Below are 26,849 nucleotides of genomic sequence, written 5' to 3'. Positions count from 1 at the left end.
AATGGTGTGGGGTCTGTATCGGAAGACTTTATAAGGAGAAGCGGAAGGATACAAATATGTGTACCTTGGAAGAGAGAGGAGGTGCAGGGGAATGTGATACAGACCTTCAGATACCTGAAAAAAGTTTACAATGTACAAACATTAAACCTTTTCCGTTGGAAAGAAGGTCACAAAATGAAACTTCAAGGGGGAAGACTCAGAACCAACATAAGGAAATTTTTTTTTTTCACGAAGAGGTGGTAAATGCCTCGAATGACCTTCCAGAATAGGTGGTCAGGTTGAAAACAGTAAATAAATTCAAAAGGGCATGGGATAAACACTGTGGATCCCTAAAGGCTTGAGGATGATAATGAAGAATGGTGTGCACGGGGTGGGGTAACCTGCATGAAGCAGCATTTAGTACCCTTAACCAGAAGCCATGGGTGATTACTACCCTTAACCAATTAGCCTTCATGTTTTCGACACAGTTGGAACATCACTCTCCATTTTGACGGCGGGGCTGGGAAAAATAGGGTATTGGATCTGAAGACAGCCAACGCTGGGCTCTGACTTTTATGGTCTGGGGTACCGATATGCTGACATTGGGAATAAAGCTTCTACAGCAAAGAACATTAAAGCAGCATTGTCTGAATTATCAGGAAAGCTACTACCATGTAAAAATGTTGCAGTCATTTTGTTATAGGCTTGACAGTTGCTTGGTCTTGCTTGTAAGTATTACTGTCCTTAATTTTTGTCCTTAATATAAGGCATGGAGGGTAACCTGCACAGAGTGGCAGTTACTACCCTTAACAAACTCATAGGGGTAACCTGCACGTGACGGCAGCTACTGCACTTGGGGGTAACCTGCATGGAGCTTTGCTGCCATGGGAAGGTTGCTGGGCAGACTGGATGGACCATTTGGTCTTTTTCTGCTGACAATACTTTGCTATTGTGTTAAAATAAGAGCAGGCTAAAAGGGGTTCAATTTTCAGAGAGAGTATGTTTCAAAACTTTTTATGTGGGTAAACAGCTGTCTACCATGTAAAAAAGCCCTTTGAAAATTGCTATTCCCCACTACTGAAGGTAAAAGTACCTGTGCTGTGGACAGCATGCTGACTTTTACCTACGGGGGAAAAAGCAGGGCTAGATTGGGGGAGGGTAATTTAATTTTGGAGACTTCCTGTATACTTTCACGCATGTACCTTGCACCTGCTTCAAAGCAGATGAAAAATACGCAGGAACAAAAATTCTGGCTTCCCACCGCTGCCACGTGTTTGCAAAAGGAAACTTTGTGGGCAGTTTCCCTTTGAAAATTAGATGGCGGGTCTGCAGGTACCAGGGATGACTTTCTGCAGGCCATTCCAAGTTGCCAACTTGGAACTTTTTTGAATTTGCTTACTTTTCTCCATTGCAGCTGGACTTTGTTGCCAGGGGATGTGGTTAGTGCAGTTAGTATAGCTGGGTTTAAAAAAGGATTGGATAAGTTCTTGGAGGAGAAGTCCATTACCTGCTGTTAACCAAGCTGACTTAGAAAATAGCCACTGCTTTTACTGGCATCAGTAGCATGGGATAGACTTAGTTTTTGGGTACTTGCCAGGTTCTTGTGGCCTGGATTGGCCACTGTTGGAAACAGGATGCTGGGCTTGATGGACCCTTGGTCTGACCCAATATGGCATATGTTCTTATTCTGAATGAACTTTATATATTATGCATATCATTTCTTTTGCTATGGCATGAAAAAATGAAAGAGAAGTATGTGGGGATCCGTGAAACCTTTTGAAGCTGAAAAAGGGGTCCGTGTTCTCTGAAAGGTTGGGTGCCCCTGCTTTATAGAGTATTATTATTCTTAGCTTTACAGAATTCAGTGTTAGGTGAGGTAGGGAGGATGCTTTGTCAGGAGTCGTAGGGCTGGCATGGGCAGTGAGAGCAGTAAAGCAGAAGGCAGTGGGATCCATACAACAAAAGTCAGCAGACCGGCCTTGCCAACAACATTGAGAAAAAAAGGTTGCCAGGATGCATGGGAATGCTGGAGCTGGAGAAACAGCTGGGCTGGCCTCGGTAACCAAAGACTGATGGGCCTTAGCTACAGTGGCAGGATAGAGGGAATAACTGGTGAGGGGAGGGCCAAGGGCAGCATGCTGCTTTGCTGTGGTCGGTGGTAAATTGCACAGCTATTACCCCCGACATCATCACAAGCTAGAGGCAATGAGTACTAGTTGGTTTAATTGAAACTATATTTTCAGTAGTATGACCATGTTTGAGTAAATAGTTATAGTTCTAATCACTAAAGTTGGAGCATTGCAGAACAAGAAAAAGGGTTGTTTGGGCAGACAAACACATTGCATGAAATGTCACTGGACAGAATGAGATGAACATGGAAACCTGCCTGCTCTACTTTTGCTGTACAGTCTGTAGGAAGACAAAACAGATTTATTTGTCTGCAAAAGTGAATGCAGTGGAGATTGAACTTTTAGAAAGCACAATTCCATGACTCGTGTCCATTTTAATTCTACAGCAAAGCGTCTTTTCGCCCCTGGAAGCTTCATTATTATGCTTAGAATTAAAATGTAGCTAAAATTATTTGAAAGGTGACTTTGAACTTTTAAAACTTGGCGGCACTGGACTTTCATTTGGATTAATTCTGACGGTGATGGCGTTGCTGTTTTTCAGCTGGATATGCCCAGTGAGCAAATAATTGCCAATGTGAGTGCACTCATCAAGGATATCTGCACACACAGACCAGTAAGCTATGGTAAGTTGGAGAGAGAGATTGATACTCACTTGAACTTGCTTTACTGTTTGAAATTTACAAAGGAGGCAGTGGGACTTCTTAATGTACTGATATATTTCTCATTGAAGGTGGATAAACCTATTGAATCCCTTGTTCTTGCATTGTTTAAAACATCATTGGATTGGGTTTTAGAACATGGTTTCCACACAACTGCTGATTTGGTTGAAAAGGGGGAACCCTCATGAAGGTATATTTTTGTGGCAGAAACTGAGGGGGTTTTTTGGAATGTAAATAAATATTCTGGAGAATTGTTTTGCCTTTTGGAGCATCTACATCTACTAATAAACTTGAATAGAGTGTCAAAAGTTGTAAGCAGCACTGTACAGAAACACATAGCATAGAATGCTTACTCTGGAGCTTACAATCTAGTCAAGAAAAGCATTTGGGAAGAATCGGACTTTCGAGTAGGGAAGCATCTAGATAATTCTACACATCTATAATTAAATGGTTACTGTTGTGTATATATAGGTCTTACTATTTGCAATAGCAGATAATTATCTTGGTCACTTGGGTTCATTTTATTTTTTAATATTTAAGGGAAAAGTCTCTCTTAGATCATATGTATGGACACTGTCACATGCACCAACATGTAACCATTAATTATTTGGTTTTATTTATTTATTTATTTATTTATTTATTTATTTAAAGGCTTTTATATACCGGAGTTCATGTACTAGTACATACCACTTCAGTTTACACAGAACCAATATTGGAAAATTACATCAAACAAGTGGGTATAAAATAACAAGGCTAACTTTGTAGGAACTTAGAACTTGAGGTAAAGGAGAGAACAGGACCAAGTGGTAACAGATCAATGTAAATAGCTAAATAATAAATACAAATTCTTACAATAAATACAAATGCTTACAGATTACAGTTTTCTCTCCTAATTGTAAAATACTGGATTTAGAAAGATTTTAGCTATGAGGCAATTTGGTATCCAAGATTGTTTCTAAAACTGTAATAGATTCTGTTCAATATAAAACTTTAGCCCCTCATGCCCTGAACTAGCGCAGTGTAGAGCTGGAATCTGCACAAATTGCAGAGGGGCAGTTCAGGTACAAAATGGCCTGGTCCTGGAAAGAAATAAGCCGAGTGCCGAGTTGCTTTCTACCTTACCTGAGGTTTTGGGATTTTGTTCTCCCTTCTTTGTTGTCCCTGATCCTTTGTGGTTTTCTGGCCTGTTGTTTTCCCTGTGTTCTTGGCTTAGTGTGTATTTGGTCCATCTTTATAGTTCAGTTTTTTCTATGTACCATTTTAACATGAGTGAGTATCTGTATATTTGGGTAAGGTGCCACATAAAAAGCAGAATGATGATTTGTAATTTCTGCAGTTGTCGGATGCAAAGAAAATGATTTTACATTTACTGTTTACCATTTTTTGTTTTAGAACAGTAAATATGAGATGCAAATCCCAGTATTGTGTGATAATGTACACTGTAGGGCTCAGGACTTTCCCTGTTGAGCATTCTTCCAGCAAGAGTCCCATCTCTCCATCCTTAGTTATTATTTGTACTCTGGATATGCCCAGTAATGTTACATAAATGTGATTACCCAAAGTCGGACTATAGTCTGTCCGTATGTAATTGATGATTTGTGCTTTTTTTCTCCAGGCCCTTTTGTAGAGTGTGGACTTATCTGCAGTATGTCGAGTGAAGATTTGACATTCAAGTTTGAGCGTTTCCTTCCCCAGGTAGAAGAAGAAATAGAGCCAGAAGATTCCGCTTAATGTACAGACATTTACACATTCTGATTTTTATTGTTGAGTTAATGATGGTAGAAGCCTGAAATAAAATTGTATGGCACATTCTTAAGTATGATTTTATGTTACCAATTAGCACCAGATCGAAATTCCAGTTTTTTTCTTGCCATGCCACTCCATACCTGTGGCTCTTATTGCGATTCAGGGGAATGTATGTGGAGTGAATGAGGGTATGCTTGTGGATGGTGGCTGTGGGGGGAACATTAACAAAAAATGTAGATGGCGAGAGGTTAGACATAAATCTGTAATGCCATGTCTTTCATTTACATTTGTGTTAGTTTTTAAAATGGCATTGATGTTTGTGTGATGCTTCTCACTATAAATAAAGAGATTATTTAAAAAAATACATGATTTTATGTTGAAATCACCTGCTTTCTCTTTGGTCATCTGCTTTGTAAATTAATGTAATCCTTGAACGTTATTTTGTTAGAACAATAAAGATGTCTTTATGTTTTGTCTTTGCTGTGTATGAATTAATCCTCAGCATATGACAGAATGAGTGTGGAGATTGAGAACTTGTATACAGGCCTTAGATGCAATGTAAGATAGAAGGCCAATAGTCAAGTTCACCCAAGAAGTGCATTTAAATAGCTTAGTATACATTTTGCATTGTGCTAGTGGCAAATAAAATATCCTGTAATAAAACAGACCTCAATTTGTTTTAAAAAAAAACAAGATTTTAATCGTAATTAAACAGCTTATTAAAATTTTGGTGAGAGCAGAGGCCATTGTGTAATCATTATGCATGGCTAAATTGGGGTCCTTGACAGCCATAAACTGACTTGATTTTCAGGACTATCATAGTGAATTTCCATCAGATATCTTGCATATAAGTGACCACCAAATTGTTAATTAGCATATTTAGGTTATCCTGATAGCCCTGTTTGGACTTCTGAAGAACCAGAGGTGCCTAATCAGGATATAAGTTCTTAGTTGTATATCGGCTCTGTTGCTTTCTGTTGGTCTTAAGCTAGCATGCCATTCTTTTATGCCCAACATGTTTTATTTCTCATTTTTTCTTACCTTATTTTTGGAGGGGAGGAAGAATAAAATATTCTAGTATGACTGTGCCCCTTGTATTTGCAATTTAATACTTGGGAAATATACACATTGCCCCCGTGCAGTGGCCAGTCTGGCTGGTAGATAGAGGCACAGGGATGGGAGACTGGTTTGCCTGAGATCACGCAGAGGCTTAAGTGGTAGAGAGGAGTCTTGATCACATGTCCCCAAAATTTGGCCTGACAGAGTTATTAAACTAAACACTGACATTCACACACCAGCTGAGCACAAAAGTAATTAATTGGGAACAAAAAGCTTCAGTACAGCTGTGAGTGCCAAGATGTGATTAAAAAAAAATCAGTCTATGTTACAGTGAGCTATGCATATTCATATGACAGACAAGTCATTTCACAAGGAGCAAAATGAAGATGAGCTTGGTTGTTGAGTACAAAGAAATTGCCAGGGCAATAGGAAATAAGGCCACCTGTGCCAACATTGCACCTTTTGGGAAGGTGGCAGACAGGCCTGTCAGAAACATGTTGCCTCAACTGTGCCCAGCTCACCGTAGGAAAGGTGGGAGTGTCATAAGATTAGGAAAGAATCTGTAAGGTCCTGGATTTTGTTGTACTGTTTTCTTGACCATTCCAGGCAATGCACACTAATTAACCACTAGAAATGGGGGTACTGTAATCCAACCGCAAAAAACACCACCTGTAACCCACTTCTCAAAGAATATGTTAATAGACCATCTTACTAGGTGTCATCAGTGAAGTGTAACAAAACACTATGTAAACCGTCGGCCTTATATATAATCATCGGTCTATATCAGTGTCCCATGTCTTTTTTGATATTTTTCTTTGCACTTAAAAACAATAATAATTGCAATGCAGCATTCAAAATAACATGTAACTTATCTGGTAAGACAATTCCCACGATGAAGATAGTCTATCAAGGACTCTATTCAGATGATTTCAAGCTTCACTGGTGAAAAAGATGCCATCCAAACACTTTACAAAACGCCACCACTTTTTCAAAATTCCGATCACCTCTTCAAAACTCCGCCGACACGTATTTCCTGATCATGTGTTATTGCTGTAATCGACTGGGATATTATTACCCTGATGAAGAATGACAGTTCAAAATCAAGACCAGTGTTGGCCCCGTTTTGAAAAAGTGGTGGTGGTTGCTGGAAGTACGAAGAGGAGCTTGAAGCAGAGGCCAATGGAGGAACATGAAGATAATTGGAAAAATAAGAACTACGAGGAAGAGATTTGTTCCTTTAGAGCTATGTTTGGCTATTTTTCTCTGGAAGGACTAGATACACCCTTCAGGTCCTTTCAGAGTTTATCTTCAAACAGTTCTCAAGGACTGGATGGAGATGCAGTCCCTATGAGCCTTGTGGGTTTTTTTGTTATTCTGTAGGAAGGTTGGGATGAAAGTGTAGTTGAAACTCAATGCTTGAATGCTGTTCATTTTTCTTTGGTTGAATGTGTGAGTGAATGGGTGCTATTTCAAAATATTTCTATGATATCTGGTATCATTTGGGTAAAGTTTATATTTAGTATGATCCCATATTATACAGAATGGGAAACTGTGATGTTGAGGCTGAGCAGCCTCTCAGTCCTTTGGCTGTTTTTTGAATGCTATATTTTCTATCACTAGTACATTAGATATGGCTGAATTACAGATAGCCTCCTTCAATGTTGATGGAACTCATTTGCCAATTAAACGGAAAAAAATACTAAATTTATTTTAAAAGGCCAAAAGCCATAGGGCCAGATTTTCGAATCTACGCAAGGGCGTAGATTTGTGCGCACAACCCGGCACGCACAAATCTACGCCCGATTTTATAACATACGTGTGCAGCTGCACGCATGTTATGAAATCCGGGGTCAGTGCGTGCAAGGGGATGCACACTTGTGCACCTTGCGTGCACCGAGCCCTAGGGGAGCCCCGATGGCTTTCCCCATTCCCTCTGCCCCCCCCCACCTTCTCCTATCTAACCCGCCCCCCCCCAGCCCTATCTAAATCCCCTCCCACTTCCTTTGTTTTAGTATTTACACCTGCCTGCGCTGGCCAAGTGCCGGCACGCGATCTCCGGGCCCAGTGACAGCGGCGAGGCCTCTGGCCACGCCCCCGCCCATTCAAGCCCCGGGACATACGCACGTCCCGGGGCTTGCACGCGTCGCCGAGCCTATGCAAAATAGGCTTGGCGCGCAGAAGGGGTTTTAAAGGGTTACGCACGTAACCCTTTTAAAATCTGCCCCATATTGGTTTTCTACAAGGAACTCATCTTAATGATATGGAACATGGGGTGGGCCAAAGCCATTATGCTGCCTTTTCAAGTCGATAAAAGGATGTCACTATTTTGATTCATAAGGATTGTCCTTTTGTATTAGATAAAAAGATTGTGGATAAGGAAGATCAGTATCTTACGTTGAGTGGCGCTGTAGCACAACAACAATTGGTTTTATGCAATGTATATGCCCATAACGTCTTCAATCACACTCTTTTCTCTAACTTGGTAAATGAGCTGGGCCACTTCCTTCAACACCAACTTATAATAGGGGGTGACTTTAACTTGCCCATCAATTCAAAATGTGATACTAAATCTATTAGAGCAAGAAATCCTCAAAAAAAAAAAAGTGTCTATTTTCTTATGAAAGATCTTTAATTGATGGATAGTTGGAGAGCTCTAGATCCAACTGAATTTGATTTTACTTTCTATTCCAAAGTCCATGACTCCTACTGAAGGATTGACTATTTTTTGGGGTCTGCATCCCTTTTTCCCTAAATGTCATGCAGCATCTATTGATACATTTACTGTATCAGACCATGCAGATCTCACACTAAGTTTTGTCCTTGCAAGCACGGCCTTTCAATGGTGATTGCAGCCTTTGCTTTACTGAGACAGAGAATTTTGTACATATTTAAAACCAAAATGGGCAGAATACGTGGAATTCAATGAGATGGATGATATTTCTAGTGATATTTTCTGGAATGCAGGAAAGGCGGTCATGCATGGGCACATTATCGCATATACATCTAAAAAAAAACAAACTTAGAGGTAAGGAAATATTAAACCTGCATGCTTAATTAAATCTCTAAAGATGATGCATATGCAGGCCATGAGAGGAGCTTTACAAACACCAATGAGCTCCATTAAAGAAGCTTTAAATCATCTGTTATTTCAAAGAGAAATCCAACATATTCTACATTTCAAAAGCCAAACTTTTCAGCAAGGGAATAAAGCTGGTAAATTTCTAGCTAGAATGGTTAAAAATATCAAGCCTAGACATTATCTAATGGCCATGACTCCTAAAACTAATCAATTACAAAATAATACAAAAGCTATTTCTCAGGTAATGCTAGAGTATTATCAAAATGTATACTCTGGATAGATCCCTGAGGAGGGAGCCAAAGAAATGTTCTTTACTAATTTAGGGAATGGCCACTGCTATTAATTGCATCAGTAGCATGGGATCTTCTTGGTGTTTGGGTACTTGCCAGGTTCTTGTGGCCTGGTTTGGCCTCTGTTGGAAACAGGATGCTGGGCTTGATGGACCCTTGGACTGACCCAGCATGGCAATTTCTTATGTTCTTAAATATTCTTCACCTTTACTATCCTCCATAAGCAAATAGCAGATAAGCCCTTCTCTATAATGGAAATGACATCAGTAATTCAAAAATGAAAACTTGCTAAAGCTCCAGGCTTAGTTGGCTTTGGGGGCGGCATTTTACAAAATTCTGTTGACTGGCATATCACAAACACTGCTCCATATGTATAACAGCAGTCTAGCAAGTGGAGGTTTTTCTTCTGATATGATTCATGCCTTAATAACAGTTTTTCCGAAACCTGGAAAAGATCTTTTGCTTCTAGGCTCTTATCAACCAATCTCATTAATAAATGTGGACTTGAAGATTTTGGCAAACTGTCTTAGTTTAATGTTGCCAGCATTAATAGTGGATGATCAAACAGGCTTTGTTAAAAACAGGCATGGTGTAACTAACTTGAGAAAGCTAAGTGAAGCAAATCTGGTCAGGGGAAACATAGACAAGGTTTATTCATTAGTCTAGATGCACAAAAAGCTTTTGATAATGTTCAATGGCCTTATATGTTTTGGTATTACAACAATATGGGTTCCCTGACTCATTCAATGGATAAGATTGCTATACACTTCCACTAAAGCCAGAATCTTAATAAATGTTGGTGTCCTCTTTTTTTGTTGTATAATGGTACCCGGCAAGGACACACTTTATCACCTTTGTTCTATATATTAACAGTTGAACTTTTGGTGATAAAAAATAAAAGCAATCCCTGAAATTAAGGGTTTCACTTTAGGCCAGAAAGAATATAAAATTTGTTTGCAGTTGATGGGCTGTTATTTTTGGAGACTCTTTCTGTTTCCCTTTCTTTGACTAGATTTTATTAAACAATTTGGCAGGTTTTAAAATACATTTTTCCAAGTTGAAAGCTATGCCCATCCCAGAAACCACCAAGACACAATGGTCAGGAGAATTCTTTTTAACTTGGGCAGCTGGTTGCTTCAAATATTTGGGTATCTGGATGCCACAAAATATTTCCAGACTCTGTATTCTTTAAATATTACTACGGTCATGGAAGGGATTAAAAATCAATTCATTGCCTGGAAGGATCGCCCTCTTTCATTATTTGGTCATTGTACGTTATTTAAAATGTCCCGAGTTGTTATATAAAATGCAGATGGTGCCGATTTGAATGAAAAATAAATATATTGCCCAATTATGTACAGTGGTAATACAATTCAAATGGAAAGGTTAAAATATCTACACTTAGTTATTCTGTTCTATTAAGATCAAAAAAGTTTGGAGGATTAAAACATCCCCACTTCCTCTTCTATAATATGGTATGTCAAATGCGATACTCCTGGGAGTGGTACAAATAGCAATACAAATTTGAAGTTCCTACACTTATTACATAGATTGTACATCCTCTTCAGGAAGTGAATGTGTTGCAACTACTGATGCTTCTCTTCTACATCATATAAAATCCCATAATTTGATTTGGCCAGGGTTATTAGCTTGGAGCTTTTTTTTGTAAAATGAACCATGTAAATCCATATGCCACATAATTGATAGAGTTAGTGGGGAGCCCTGGCTTTACTCCCGGTGTACACAATTCCCTCTATAGCGGATTTTATTGTACAGCACAGCAAACCATTTTGTCATTTGAACAATTACAAAGTAAATATGATTTGAATGAACACTGTTTTTAATATGTATTTACTAACTAGACATTATATCAATAATCTGATGTTGCAAACATTTTAACCAAGAATTGTTTACCAAGGTATTTAACTGATTGAAAATATATAGTAACACTTATCATTTTGGTACAATTTGCATTTTGCTGAAGAATCATTTCTTTTGTGTATTACTATTGTCAATTTTGTTCAGCAATGTTGAGGAAGTCTATAACAGCAAATAATATAATCACTTATTTTGATTTGGTATTTAAAACAACACTAGATGCCAAAATATAAGAAATGCAATTAAGGATAATACACTGTGCTTATGTAGATACAATTAAAGCACATAAAGTAATTGATTTAGATACATGTATAAAATGCCATATTGAACATGGCTTTTTGGTACATAATTCTTTTTTGTCCTCTATATGATTTCCATTTTGGGCTGCCTTATTGAATATTATTGAACGGGCTACCAGTCTTAAGCTACCTTTTTGTGGAGAATTTCTTTTACTGGGATCCTTGAATTGGGTGCTTAATAGTACTAATAGCAAAGCTAAATTTGCTTGTACAATTGTATGGTTGGCTAAATCTTGTATATTATATAATTGGATTAAGACAGAAAAACCAGCTATATCTGTCATATCAGAAATTGGCAGGCTGGATGCAAATTGAAATTCACTAAGAGAAAGGTGTTGAGTGGATATGTGCACTTATGGGTGGCCGTTAATGATTTATTGACCATAGCTAATCAACAAAACTCGACTGGTAGTGGATACTCCCCTACTTGGTGGTCAGAAATGAAAGGATATATTAATGGGATTATTAAAATGGTGGTTTTTTTGTCTTTTGTTTAAAAAGGTATAGGTGTGGATGTGAGAATGAGTGCGTTGTCCCATGTTCATTGTTTTGTTTCCTTTTTGCTTCTATATAAAAAAAAATCATGGGGCCCGATGCAATATCATGCGCTGAGCCTAGTGCACAGGTTAACTAGCATTTGGATGCACTAAGCTAAGTAGGAAGGACCACAGAAAGCAGCACCATGCAAAAAAAAAAATGTAAAAAAAAATTTCAGGGCGCACCATATACACCCACAGTGTACACGCTCAGGGCCGTGTATATGTGTGTGCGTATTGTGCCAGTAAATTAGCTCCTGCAGGATAAAATGAATGCTTATAAATTGAGCATCCGTTTTGATAACTTGCACACACACACTTAAATTATTCACTGCTTAACTTGCTGACGATTGGTCCATTCACTGTCACATATTAGTAAAAGAACCAATCGGGAACAGCCCTGCTGGAGGTGGGGAGGGAGCTCTGGCCAAGCGGTTGTGGATGCACAACCACTTCTCCTGGGTGCCAATGTAGAACACCAGGGATGCACAAATATCCATTATGCATCCCTTTTAGCGCTGCTGCTCATTTGCGTATTGTATTGAGTGCCCAGGAGAGGTGGATGTGCACGCTTTCAAAAAACGTGCATCCACTTTGCAAGCATGTTTTTTACACGCATGATTTTGCATCAGCCCCCATGTGGGATACCATCAGTAATTGTATTTTGGCAAAGCAGAGAATTTGCTTTATTTGTTATTCTTTGGTTGATAATTGCTGTATTGTTCCATATGTTTAAATAAAAATATATTTAAAAAGTGTAGTCCGTAGAGGGAGCACTCAGGACTTCAGGTAAGTTTTTCCCAATAAGCACACTGTAGTATAGAGGATCCTGTAATTGTAACCCTTTGTTCAAGCAGGCATAAGCTAAAGCATATGGAAACTAGATTTGCAGCCAAGAGAGGGAGCAACGGGGGCATTCTGCCTTGGGTCACCCTCACAGAATTGTCAATATATCGTAGCAGCAGCTAGCCAGGCCTGAGTTGGAGAGTGCAGCAGCTCACTGCAGAGCAGTAACATGCCTATGGCCAATATAGCCACAGCCATGTGCCAATGAGAGCAGTACGGCCAGCCGCCGGCGAGTCCTCAGTAAAAGGAAAGCAGCACAGCCCCATCAGAATTGACTGCTTAGTCAGCGCAGCCTTAGTAAGCAGAAAAGCAGAGCAGCCCCATTGGCAATGCTGATAATTCTGGCGGGACCATGCTGCTTTTCCATTTACTAAGGCCGCTCTTAACCAAGTCAGCAATTTCAGTGGGGCCAAGCTGCTTCAGAGGAGGAGGAGCGCGCCTGCCGGAAGTAATCCAGTGGTAGAGCTAGCATGGCCCCATGGCTGGAAGTCGTTCCCTTGGCCATGGGGGGTGAAGAAGGAGATTGCTGCTACCTGCTCAGTCAAGGAGGAAGTTAGTGAGAGAGAGAGCTTGTGTGCAGGAGAGTGAGAGTGAGTATGTGTGCGGGAGAGAGCATGTGTGCGGGAGAGAGCATGTGTGTGAACAACTACCCCAGTTACTCACTGCCTGCTAATCCATTACAATTTCAGGGCATCGGGAAATCAAAAATTCCAAGGTATGGATAACGGGGAATTTTTTAAAATCCTTATTTTAATTGTTGGGTGTTACTTGATGTGTCTGTTTTGAAATATTTTATTGATGTTTGGAACATTTTTATATGAGTTTTTAATTTTTGAATGATATTCTATTCATTAATCATTTTGAATTATTCTTTTTATTGGTATGGTTTTACTAATTTTGATTTATGAGGAATGTTTTTGTTTTTTACATTGTTGCAGTGTATACAGAATTTGGCTTGTTGCAGTTTCCAGTTCAGATTTTGGCTGTACATTTCTATTTATACTGTATGGTCTCCTTATTCTGCATTTTAGGGTCTATCTGTGTTTTGCATGTGTGACTGAAATGAGTTATTTTATTACGGCCTGATTTTAAAAGGGCCACACACGTAAATTTTGGGGGTTACACGTGAGGCTGGGCCTTGCGCGTGCTGTGCGCATTTTACAATGGGCCCAGCCACATGCATAACCCCTATTATGCACCGAAGTGCTGGGCCTGCTGAAAGGGGTGGCCCAGGGGTGTGGTCTGGACGGGCAGTGGGCGGGTCAGGACAGCGCCATTAGCTGTCGGGAAGCCAGTGCATGGAAGATACTTCTGCTCCGGAGGAGCAGTAAGTATTAACATAAAAAATTAGGGGCTAGGTAGGGTTAGGTTAGGGGTCAGAGAGGGGAAAAGTTAGGAAGGGTAGGGTTAGAGTTAGGGAAGTTCCCTCCCAGTCATATCCTTAATTGGAGTGGACTAGGAGGGAACCAGAGACCAGCCGATTGCATCACCACATGTAGGTTATAAAAATCCCCTCCCCCCGTACACGCGAGTCACGGGCCACCTGCATATGCGCACATAGATTTAAAAATCCAGTGTGCATGTGCGCATGATGTCACCCATATGTGGGGACTAACATCCTGCTGTTCTGTGAGAACACCTGTTACAGGTAAGCAACATTTGCTATATTGATTTGTATGTTGGTCTGCCAGGATCCAGCAATGTTGAAGTAGATAAGATACAAGCACAGACAAAAAAATCTGTTCTCTAATTGTATCTTGTTAAGGTTACTCCGGCCTAAAATATTTGTTTGTTTTTTCATTTCTAGGTGGGGGGGATTCATTTTTCAGTTTAAGTTTTATTTTGGTTCGATTCATTTCCTGAACTGAAAAAAAAAAAAAAGCATTAAAGAGCCAAAAAACAAAACAGACCTCCAATACTGGCCCCACCCAGTAAAATCAAGGCAAGGGCTCGGGCCTACTCATCTGAGCTGAATGTGCTGGGGCTGGGCCTCTGATGGGGAAAGGGATCTTCCAGGATGTCCACTTGCTCTTGCCATGAACAATGTAGTACTTTAAAAATGGTGCCAGCAGGATGGCGACAAAGTGACGTCACTTTGGCACCTGTCTCAGGTATCCTTGGCACCATTTTGTGGTACAGCCTTGAATATATGGGGCAGAAGGGGGTTAGTGGGCCTGGGGGAGGCCCTTTTTTTAAATACCAAAATGAAAATAGGGGCTGTCCATAAATGAAAATGTCCTCATTTGTTGCGTTTTTCACTATCTAAAACCCATTGAAATTCCCTGGAGGTCTCCATTTCCTGTCCTCGTTCCCAGTTCATTCCCAGCACTCCCTTCCACCCTTCTCAGCCTGACTTCAGCACTTTCTTCCTGTCTCCTCAGGCCTTCCCTAGCATACTCTGATCCCCATTCCCCTGCCCAACTCCAGCACTCCTTTGCCCCCTTCCCCCCCCCCCCAGCAGCCCAGCCCCAGTACACTGCTGATCCCCCCCCCCTTCTCTAACCTGAGCCCAGTATACACCCAACTTCCCTTCACTCCCCATCTCATTCCCCACCGTCCCTTTCCCATCCCTGTCCCAGCACACTCTGACCATCCATTCCCCAACCGAGACCCAGCACGTCTGGACTAGGGTGACTAACTGTCCAGTTTTGCAGCCTGTTATTTGGTGTCCGGTTACAAGGGTAACCAACTGGACACTGTAAAACCCAGTCAGGCAAGGCCAGGGGCCAATCAGTGGTGGCAGCCTGGCAGCGCTCCAATCACCTGCCTGTTTTCGAGGCTCGGTCTGACTCTCCTCCTCCTCTGCCTCTCCCACAGCTGTGCCGCACTTGTTGCTACTTCACGTTGTCCTCCTGAGAGTCGCAGATGAAAAAGAGAGTCGAACATGAGCCCCAAAGACAGGCAGGAAGAATCTGCCTAGGAAATAAATCAAGGCTTGATTTGAAAGGGAGAAGAGGGGATGGGGGTGGCTGCAGCCAGCCCCCGCCTCCCCCCTCTCCCCCACCAAGTTTCCAGTCCTGCTCCGTGGAAACCTTGGCAACCCTAGTCTGGACCCTCTCCAGATTTAACACAGTCTAACTCTCCACTTCCCAACCCAACCCCAAGCTCTCTAGTGCCTTCTCCTGAGCACACTCCCGTTCCGGACTCCTGCGTACTCTGACCCTCCCCCGAGCTTGACCTAACACATCCTAGCACATTAATCGGCCTCAGACCCAGCACATTTCTGACCCCCCTCTCTCACTCAGCCCCAACAAAATCTGACCCCTTCTCTCCAGTCCCAGCACACTACCAACTCTGGTTCCTGGTCCAACCTGCCAGCCCTCCAGGGGCGGTTATATAATGAGGCAGGGTGAGGCGGCCGCTTCAGGTGGCAGAATTTTGAGGCAGCAAAAAATGCCCCTGCAGTGTCTGCCTCATTTCAATGCCTCATGTTACCAGAGCGGCCAGCACACGTTTAAAAAAGTAGCATGAGAGTCCCACATCACCGCCTCATGCTGCACTGCTTCACTGAGCATGGGGCAGGGATGAAGCTAAGATGCGATTGTCGTGTTCTCCTGCCTTGCAGCTTTGCCCTGCCATTGTGCAGGATGTAAGTAATAAAACAAAAAAAGATTAATGCTACGGGCATGGCAGCGTTATTATTTTTAGAAAGTTGGTGGGCAGCATTTCATCGGTCAGCCTCAGATGGTTCCCCGCAGTGGCATACCGAGGGGGGATCAGGTGGGGGCGCTGATGGCCAATAGAGAGGCCCATATGGTCACCAGTGGACCTCATCCCACCGGCGGCTGAGCAGGGAATTACTGCTGCTATGCTGTGCCGGCCATGGTGGAGCTCATCCCACCACGGCTCAAAGAAAAAGGTCACATCCAAACACAGCTTTTCTTCAGTATGTGGCCAATGCTGCTTCTCCTCCTTCCTGCCAGCGTGACCCTGGAAGAAAAATGTTGCTGGATCCACGTGGGCAGAAAAGAGGAGGACTAGCATTGGCCGCGTACTGAAGAGGAGCAGTGTTTGTGGTAGGGCCTCTGTGGATCCCACCTTGTGGCGACCCGAGAAGAGGAGAGCCAGAGGCGAGAGAGAGGCTGAGGCCTTGTAGAGTGTTTGTGTGTATTAGAGTGAGCTGAGAGATTATGTGTGTGTGTGAGACTGAATAGAGAGACTGTGTGTGGGAATGAGAGCCTGAATGGTCATAGAGACAGCATGTGAGAGCTTCTGTGTGTGTGTGTATGAGAGAGAGCTTGTTAGAATGAGAGCTGTGTGTTTGAATGAGGCAGCATGTGAAAGAGACAGTGTATATGTATGAAAGCATGTTAAAGTGAGAGCTGTGTGTGTGAGAGACGGCATGTAAGTGTGAGAGAGCATGTGAGTGATTATGCATGTATGAAAGAGCATGTGAGAGTGAGAGCTGTGTGTGCGTGAGACAGCATATGTGTGTGTGTACATGTAAGAGACAGCGTGTGAGAATGAGAACCTGCGTATGTGTTTGAGGGAAGAAGGGAGAGAGAAGAAACAGAAAAAAAAAGACCCTGTAAAAGGAATTGGCAAAAAAAATAAGAAAGGCAAGGTGGGAAAAAAAAGACTGTGACCAACCGATTAGAAAACTAAGATCAGCCAGCAAAGATTAAAAAAAAAAAAAAAAAATTTATTTTTTTTTTAATTTTTAGTGATTGGCATATGCTGTCTTTGGGAAAGTGCAAGAGTAGCACTTTCTCTATGCTGAGCTTGCAATATACGAGATCAGCATGGAGGAAGTGGAAGCCCCGCAAATGTTTAATACTGCGGGGCCTGCACAGAGGAGGCAGCAGATCGGGCTTCGGTGCCAGTAGCAGCAATCAGCGCCTCCCCAATAGCTCCACGGCAGCAATGACAGCAGCAGCAGAGGAATGAGAGAAGCACTGAGGTTGCTGACAAAAGAAAGGGGGGGGGGGGGGGGGGGGGGGTTGCCTTCAGTGTGTGTATGTGCATGAATGGGTGCTTTCCTGAGTGTTTGTCTGTGTATGAGAATGAATGGGTGCCTTCCTGGGGTCTGACTGTGTGAGAATTGGTACCTGCCAGGGTGTGTGTGTGTGTGTGAGAATGAATGAGAGCCTGTCTAGGGGTCGGTGTATGTGGGAGGGAAGCCTGCCTGGTGGTCTGTGTGTGTAAGAATGACTGGGAGCTTGTGTTTGTGTTTATCTGAGGGGGCCAGTAAGAGTGAGAGCGTGTGTATGGGGGTGGGGGGGAGAGAAAGGGTCATAGAGCCTAAAAGTGTGTCTGAGTCTGTGAGAGAGAGAGGTTGTGGGCGTGTATAAAAACATATATGTATGTATGTGACAGTGTATGTATGAGAGAGAATGGACATGTAAGTATGTGTAACACAGAGAGGATAAAGTTTGTGTGCCCTCTTAATCCCCTAATCCTCGACAATCTCAGGGTGACTGGAAATCAAGAGTTCTCAGGTATGGACAGCAGGGTCTTTTTAAAATCCTTATTAGTTTTGATTATTGGGTGTTATTTGATATATGTGCTCTTTTGAAATATTGTATTGGTGCTTGGGAAATTTTTAAAAAATGTATATGATTTTAATTAATAGAAATTATTCTATTTATCAGTAGTTTTAAAATATTATTTTATTAATATTTATTTATTTATTTATTTATTTAAAGCTTTTTTATACCGGCATTCATGATAAAATCATATCATGCCGGTTTACAGAAAACAGGGGAGTGATAAACATTGAACGAAAACTGGTGTTGATATGTAGCGAAGAAGTTACAATAAACAAGGGAAAATTAGAACTTGGAGAAGAAGAAGAGTAGCTGGAACGATTTAGTCAATTACAATAAATTAATTAATTACATAGTGTTCAGATTAATTACATAGTGGATGTAGTATTTTTGGAGAAAGTTATGAGAGTCCATTGTGATTGTCAGTTGTGATCAGGAAAGGCTTGCCTAAACAACCATGTCTTTAGCCTTTTTCTGAATGTAGGTAGGCAAGGCTCCTGTCTGAGGTCGGGGGGGATGGTATTCCATAATGATGGTCCAGCGGTGGAAAAGGCCTGTTCTCTGAATGTTTGATGGTGTGTAGCTTTTGTTTGTGGAACGTGTAGGGATCCTCTGTATGCTTCTCTGATTGGTCTTGACGAGGAGTATAGTCTGAGTGGTATCTGAAGATTGAGTGGGGCTTGAGAGTAGATGGTTTTATGGATGATGGTGATGGTCTTGTGGAGTATTCTGAAGTGAATTGGGAGCCAGTGTAATTTTTTGAGAATGGGGAGATGTGATCTCTTCTTCTGGCGTTTGTTAAAATCCTAGCAGTAGCATTTTGCAGCATCTGGATTGGTTTTAAGGATGAGGAAGGGAGACCTAGCAAGATAGAGTTGCAGTAGTCTATCTTGGAGAAAATTATGGATTGTAGGACTGTTCTGAAGTCTTGAAAATGAAGAAGTGGTTTTATTCTTTTCAATATCTGTAATTTGTAGAAGCCGTCCTTTGTAGTGCGGTTGATGAAAGTTTTACTATAAAGTTTTACATATTTACTATATGGTTTTACTATTATTATTGATGCTTTATGTTTCTTGATTTTATTTGTTTTATGAGGAATGGTGGTTCTGTTTTTCCATTGTTAATACACAGAGTCTGGCTTCTTGGGGTTTCCATTTCAGTTTTTGTCTAATTTGTGATCCTTTATTGTGTATTTGGTGAGGATATCTCTGCTCTGCGCTTGTGACCAAGATGAGAGGTTCTGCTAGCATGTAGTGTCTGTGTTGGGATCTATAGCAATCGGGTTTTGTTTTTTTAACCTGGTAGGTGGTGTATTGGTATTCTGGGACCCAGTGTAATAAGCGGGGTGCCATCTCATCCCTCGCCTCTGGCAGCAGATTGCCTTCCTCACCCCTGCAGCCTTCCTCAATATCACTTGCCTTTCATCTCTGCGGCTCAGGGAACAGAGCAGTCTGGCAGTCATCGGGCCGGCACTGGAAGAGGCAGCAGGAGCGTGGTGATGGAGTTCCCGCTGCTCTCCGGCCAGGTCTCTGTCTGTTGCAGCAGCAGCGGGAACTGGGGCGAGTAGAGAAATGAGTGGCTGGTGGGATGCACGTGTGACCTCCTCCAGGGCCACGACCAGCTTTATCTGCGGCTGGCACAGACATTCATAATTCATTATGGCCCCTCTCCCTTTTGTCTTATCAGTATCTGCTGTGGCACATTGCTGTGTCCTTAGGTGACAAAGGAACAGCTCTCCCTCTCTCTCCCTCTCCCTCTCTCTCCCTCTCCCTCTCTCTCCCTCTCCCTCTCTCTCTCTCTCCCTCTCCCTCCCCTCCTACCCAGCAACCCACTCTCTCTTCCTCCCACCGCTTGTCCAGCATCCCCTCTCTCTTCCCCTCCATTCCTTCCCTGCGCCCCCCCCCTTCTTTTTATCCCCCCACCACCACCACTTACCCTGGGTCCCCCTCTTTCACTCCTTCCAACTTCTTATCTTGCATCCCCTTTGACCCCCACCTATTCCTTAACCTGCATTCCCTTTCTCTCCCCCACCTACTCCAGTCCTTGCTCTGCATTCCCCTCTTTCTCCCGCACTCTCCTTGCCCTGGATCCTCCGCTTTCTCCCCCTCCAGCCTTTCCCCAGCAGCTTCCCCCCTTCTCCTCCTCACCCCCTGCACAGCAGCTTCCCCTCTCTCCGCCACCTCTCTGCTAAGCAGCAGCAGCGCCCCCTTTCTCTGCCCAGCAGCAGTCCCCCTCCCTGCTCCCTCTTTCTTCCTCTCGCCTCCCTCCTAGGCTCCTCTGGCTGCAGGGCTATAGATCTTTGTGTAGCAGCAGCAGCAATAGTTACAGAAACTTAAAATCAGCACAGGGCTTATGAACCATCCCACAGCCACAGGCCCTGAGGCAGCCTCAACCCTCCTCCCACACAAGCTTATTAATCATTACAGCCTCCTGAAAACCTGAATGGCTGCTTTGGACGCGCTATTCCCTTTATTGCAAAATGGGTTTTGGACGTGCGTCCAGAATGCGCATCCAACTGCGGGTTAACCTGTGCGCTAGCCTGAGCCCATGGTATTGCTTCGGCCTGTAGGTGTATTGGTGGTTTAGGTGCAGGTGGATTATATTTGCAGGGTTGCCTTTTCATACATGATTCTTGCTGTTTGAGTTCTGGGAATTCGTGCTGTTTGTTTATGGCAGGTTTGCTATATAGGTTCTGAGTGATTTTTTTGCAGGGTTTTGTTAGTTCACAAAGTGTCTGGTAATGGTGAGACTTGGTGTCACTGTTACTGAAGTGACAGCATAATTTGAATATTTTTCCTGTGGTGAGTAGTAAGGGGAAAACATTCCAGTTCATCCCAGCCACCCATTTTAGAGAGTACCTTCAACCAATGTAGTACATCTTTTAATTGATAAATGTAGGTATTTCTTCGGATTTTGGGGTTTTATTTTTGCAAATCTCCAAAAATCATAGATGACATATTATTCAGATATTGTGATATATTTTTGAAGCATATGTGTATATCATATATATATAGATATATAGATATAAATACACACACACATATGTATATGCCTTTAAATATTAAACTTTGTTTTGTATGTATGAATGTTTGTGTATATAAATTCCATTGAACTTCCTACAATTTAGTACAAGGGGAGTGGGTGGATTCCAACCGATCTTTCAATAATTGTTCCTCCCCAACTCCATATGTGTCACAGCAATAGTTATTATGACCATTATATTAGGCATCATCAAAATCATTTTACACTTATTTTAGGGTTGTTATAGTTGCTGTTATAGTGACAATGGTGACTATGACAAGCCTAAAGAGAAAAGCAAAAACACATGGATTAAAGCCCTAATTCGAACATTTTATTTGCAAAATCCTATTTAAAAAATATATTAAAATGACCTATGATTAAATTTAAGGTGGAGACTTTTATATGCGTAAAACATTTTCGATGATGTCTAGTACGGTGATCATAATAATTATTACTGTGACACATATGGAGTTGGGGAGGAATAATTATTGAAAAATGTATATGATTATATACATTCAAAACCAAGTTTACTATTTAAAAGTAAGATGTCCAATTATGTGATTTTACAGGATTGTTCTGGGAAGGGCTGTGGTGGAAATATACTAATTGTTTACTTTAATTATCAAAATTTCATGGGTGCTTACGGCTCTGAAAATGAATTGGGGAGGGGACATTGGGTTAAAGGTGGAAGAACCTAAGGAAGAGATTCCCAAACCTGGGGGGTTGAGGGAAGCATCTACCTGGGACAGAAGCACACAGGGCTCTTCCCCCGATCACTCTATTGGCCAGTGCCCCCAGTCTCAAGCAACAGAGAACAGCCCTATGCTTCCTGCTCCAGCACCTCTCCTCCCAGGTAACATGCAAGGAACAGGATGGCGGGGGTGGGGGGGGGAGGGATGAACCTGGGTGCTGGTTCCAGAAGTTTGGTTGATGATTTTTGGACTTGTCCCTTTGAGGTTTCCTTCCTGTGAGAGCCCTGGTACCCCTGGCTGGAGGATTTTGGGGAGACCAATATCTAGATTAGATCAGGAGGTAGGGAAGATTCCGCTGCTCTCCATCCCACAAACCATGGGTTGGATCAGGGGTGACTCTCTGCAGGAAGATTCCAGATTTTTCCCATTTTTGTGAAGATTTTTACCTTGAGTTACTGGGAAGGAAGTTTGTTGCCACCCTTCCTACTCTGAAGAGAGTACATCTGGGAGAGCTGCTGAGTTCCCTACTATCTGCACCGTTCCTATTTTGTCATCTGAAGAGAAGAACTTATATATTTATGTCAAGGTTTTATATACCATCGTTCCAAGTGGGAATCACTAGATCACAACGGTTTACAGTTTAAACATTCACAAATATGAGAGAACAGACAAAAGGACAGAAAACACATCTAGAATACTAAACGAGGTATGGTTAACAGGTAATAAGTGTAGGAGCTGGTAAAGCCTCTTCATACAATTGATTTCATAACTATGATTTGCGAGGGCATCATTCTATTACAGTTTGTTATTTAGATATTGTGGATCTGAGAAATTGGATATTTTATTATAAGATTATGTAATCAGTTTGTTATGCTACCTGCATTTTGGAACAGCCATGTTTTCAGGTCCTGTTTGAATTTCTTTTTGTCTCTTGTAGTTCTTAAGTCTTCTGGCATACATTTCCATAGTTCAGAACCTGCTATAGGCTGTACTCTTTCTCTTATTTGCGACAAGTGAGAGGTTTGTAATGTTGGGATTGAGAGGAGACCTTTATTTTGTGATCTCAGAGTTTGTTGAGGTTTATGCTGATTAAGTGACACCCCAAGCAGATTATTGATATTTAGGTTACTGTTATTGAATATGATCATTAATGCTTTATATTGGATTCTTGATTGAATTGGTAGCCAGTGTAGTGCTTTCAGTGTGGGAGTGATGTGTTCGTATTTTCTGGTGCCAGTTAATAGTCTTGCTGCTGCATTTTGGAGAAGTTGAAGAGGTTTTATGTGACATGCAGGAAGACCTAGGAGTAAGGAATTGCAGTAGTCAAGGTTCGAGAATATTAGTTTGTAAAACAGTTCTGAAGTCTGTAGCAGTTAGTATTGGTTTCAAGCACCTTAGTAGCCGCAACTTGTTATATCCGGTTTTAATCAATTTACTGATATGTCCTTTCATTGATAGGTTTTCATCAAGTTGTACCCCTAAGTCTCTTACTTGCGTCAATGGAATAATTTGGCAATTTCCCAAATCTACAGTAGGTGGTAATGATTGGGGGGGGGGGGGGAGGTTCAGCTCAGCCAGATGATTTCGGTTTTGTTGGTATTTAATGTAAGTTTAAGATAAATAAATAAGGGAATTTTTCCTCCCATCTAGGATACCCAGCCTTGCTTTTCCTTGTCCTGGGGATAAAAGTTTTCCTGGCCCAGATGCTGAGATACCCTGACATAGATGTGGAAGAGATTGGAGACCGGTGATTTCCATCTGCTGTGCCTACATTTGATGTGAACTGTGCCATTTTGCCATTTAAGAACTTTTTATAGTAAAGAATTATGATGGGCACTCAAATTGAGCCTCCAGAGAATTTTGTTGGCACTCACATCCTTTAATAGTGAGCTTGAACTGATACCTCCCCATGACAGTAAATTTGAGTGTCATCCCTGCCACCTTGGGCCTTGGAGAATCTATCCCCCCTACACACATCCACACCCCCCCCACACACACCCACCCCCCCCCCCCCCCACACACACACACACCCCCCTGTCCTGGGGCCCCTGGTCTGTGTTGGAATGGGAGAGAACTCGGATCTTCGTGTGTACCCCTCCTTTCTTGGCTCATAAACTGGAACAGGGGCTATACAAATATTTATTAGAGCGAAAAAGATTAAAGGGATAGGCAATCTCTAGTCCTCATGGACTCCCAATCCACTTGGGTTTTCAGGATATCCCAAATGAATATTTATGATGTAGATTTGTATAGAGTTGAAACAATGAGCATGCAGATTTATCCCATATATATTCATTAAGGATATTCTGGGAATCTAAGCGGATTGGTGTCTTTGAGGACTGAAAGTTGCCCTACATTTGAGCCTATTTTTTTATTATTTCATTTGTAAGTAAATACCAAGGCAATTGTCACAACTCACTGACTTGTATTACTTCTGTTTGTTTGTTTTTTTTTTATTTAAATGACAGTCTATAATTGTTGATTCTCCCAGAAGGAATTAGTAGATGTGCGAACATAATTTGATTTCAACAATAATGAGCAGGTGAGTAATTGTAGTACATTAGTGATGTGTCATTAAAACTGTTGCACTGAACAGAAATGAGTAACATTAACAAGTAGAATTCAGCATTCAGCGCTGTAGCCTAATTAGGCTGGATTTCATCGATTCATCATGAGCTCAATTCAGGCTTCCTACTTCTTAGGCAAACTGCAGACTTTTTACACTTGTATTGGATTGTGTCAGCCCTATCAAGGTTATCAACATATCATAATATAATTAAAATACAAAGTTAGTTTAATTAAATAAAGTAATTTGTAAAAAGCTCCATTCAGCTCCCTACCCCTGCCCCTCTGTATTTTTTCAGTTCCAGAAAGCAAATAATAATAACACACAAATGATAATTCTGCCTCCTGCGCGCCTTGAATTTTATTTTTTGGAATTGCAACAAATATCTTTTTGAATATCCTGAATATCTCTCACATATCCCCTTTTATGAAACCTAAATATCCTGAAATATTTATTTTTTTTAATGTATGTATCCACCCCTTTTAAATCCTATGCTAAATACCTTATCCACATCATCTGGCAGTGGCAACACATTCCACAGCTTGATTGTGCATTGAGTGAAAACATATTTTCTACAATTTGTTTTAAATATACTACCTGTTAGTTTCAAGTAGTGTCACCCTAGTCTTGCTACTATTCAAAAGGGTAAATTACTATTCCCTGCTATTTATCTGTTTCATATAACATAACATGCCAGGCTGGGTCAGACCAAGGGTCCATCAAGCCCAGCATCCTGTTTCCAACAGTGGCCAGTCCAGGCCATAAGAACCTGGCAAGTACCCAAAAACTAAGTATATTCCATGTTACTGTTGCTAGTCTGTTGGGGTACTGTTACTAGTTACTGTTGCTAGTACTGGTTGGGGTATACAGGTGACTCACAGTCACCTGTATACCCCAACCAGTACATTTCAACCTTACCTACCAATTATTTGCAGTTAACCGTATCATGTATTCATGTTATTTGACAAATTTTGTAGTCTATTTTATATTTAATATTTAATATTTATTGATTTACGTTCTATTGTTCAATTCTCTGTTTATTGTTTAATGTAACGCCGTATGTTTTTTGTTCAATACTCTGTTTATTGTTTAATGTAACGCCTTACCAGCGACTGTTTTGTTCTATGGAAACCGACTTGATTCGATATGTATATCGAGAATGTCGGTATATAAAAACCCTAAATAAATAAATAAATAAATAAATAAATAAAAGCAGTGGCTATTTTCTAAGTCAACTTAATTAATAGCAGGTAATGGACTTCTCCTCCAAGAACTTATCCAATTCTTTTTTAAACACAGCTATACTAACTGCATTAACCACATCCTCTGGCAACAAATTCCATAGTTTAATTGTGCATTGAGTGAAAAAGAACTTTCTCCGATTAGTTTTAAATGTGCAACATGCTAACTTCATGGAGTGCCCCCTAGTCTTTCTAATATCTGAAAGAGTAAATAGCAGATTCACATCTACCCATTCTAGACCTCTCATGATTTTAAACACCTCTATCATATCCCCCCTCAGCCGTCTCTTCTCCAAGCTGAAAAGTCCTAACCCCTTTAGTCTTGCCTCAAAGGGGAGCTGTTCCATTCCCTTTATCATTTTGGTCGCCCTTCTCTGTACCTTCTCCATCACAATTATATCTTTTTTGAGATGCGGCGACCAGAATTGTACACCGTATTCAAGGTGCGGTCTCACCATGGAGCGATGTTGTGATTCACTGCCCGCGGGTCCCCCCGCGAGCAGACTTTCACTCACCTCATGCTTTTCCCGACACGGCATGGACGCCGCTGTCGCCCCTGCCCACGTAGCCAGAGCCGCGGGCATCCCTGCTTTGTTGCGGCCCGGAGGCCATCCCTGGGTCCTGCCTTCGCTGCGGTTGGAGCCGCGGACCTTCTGCCGTCCCCTGCGTGGCTGGGACTGCCGCCGACATCATCTTGCCTTCGCGGCACGTGGGCCGCATCCCCGGGCTCGGAGCTGCTGTCATCATCAAGGCCTGCTTCCCAGGCCCAGCCTGCCTTCTGCGTGAAGACGTCTGTGCAGGCCACTGTCCGCGGTCCTGCACAAGTTCCTGCTTCCTTCCTTAGGCGCCGGCGCACGTCTCTCTTCTGTATTTAAAGGGTCAGACACAGGAAGTGTGCTGGCTCCGCCTAAAGTTTGGACTTCCTGCTTCAGCCCTATAAGAGGGCTGCTCCGTCAGTACGTCTTCGCCTTGCATCGGAGTGACATCCTTCTGGAGGCTCCTGCCTTCCAGAACCTTGTAAGGTTTCCTGTTCTTCGTGGAGCTCCGTGTCTCGTCTCCCCTCGTACCACGACTCGTGTCTTGATGTCTTGCCTGAGGTCCCTGTCCAGGTATCCTGTTGTTCCCGTCTTAATCTTCCATGCCCAGATGTCCTGCCAAGAACCCTCCACGTCCTGATGTTCCTGCCTTTCTGGATGTTCTTCCCTGCGTCTTCATCTGTGCTCCTGAGCCTTCTGACCTGCTGGGTCTTGGAGTGGCCTGCAGGAGGGATTTGTCCCTGTGCTCCTGAGCTTCCGTTCCTGCCAGCCGTTGGAGCTTCGGATGTCATTGGTCCCATCATCAGA

The 26,849-nt window shown here is 42.1% G+C and overlaps 1 protein-coding gene across 3 annotated transcripts in view; it reads left to right on the top strand.

The window, feature by feature from the left end:
* The window catches only part of MRPL1 (mitochondrial ribosomal protein L1), a 102,371-nt gene extending 78,893 nt beyond the window's left edge, over positions 1–23,478 (top strand). The window contains exons 8-9 of one of the 3 annotated variants that reach the window (XM_029600407.1): positions 2,650–2,731; positions 4,383–4,985. In XM_029600407.1, the coding sequence (XP_029456267.1) occupies positions 2,650–2,731; positions 4,383–4,498 (198 nt within the window). In that variant the 3' untranslated portion in view covers positions 4,499–4,985. Of the gene's footprint in view, positions 1–2,649; positions 2,732–4,382; positions 4,986–23,349 lie in introns of those variants that run through there. The other 2 variants (XM_029600417.1, XM_029600420.1) reach the window with 2 other exon arrangements.
* The last annotated feature ends 3,371 nt before the right edge of the window (positions 23,479–26,849 follow it).

Source organism: Rhinatrema bivittatum, chromosome 1 (assembly GCF_901001135.1).
Source record: "Rhinatrema bivittatum chromosome 1, aRhiBiv1.1, whole genome shotgun sequence".
Lineage (NCBI taxonomy): Eukaryota > Metazoa > Chordata > Amphibia > Gymnophiona > Rhinatrematidae > Rhinatrema > Rhinatrema bivittatum.
The sequence above is the reverse complement of the archived record's forward strand: the minus strand, read 5'-3'. Positions and strand labels throughout refer to the sequence as shown.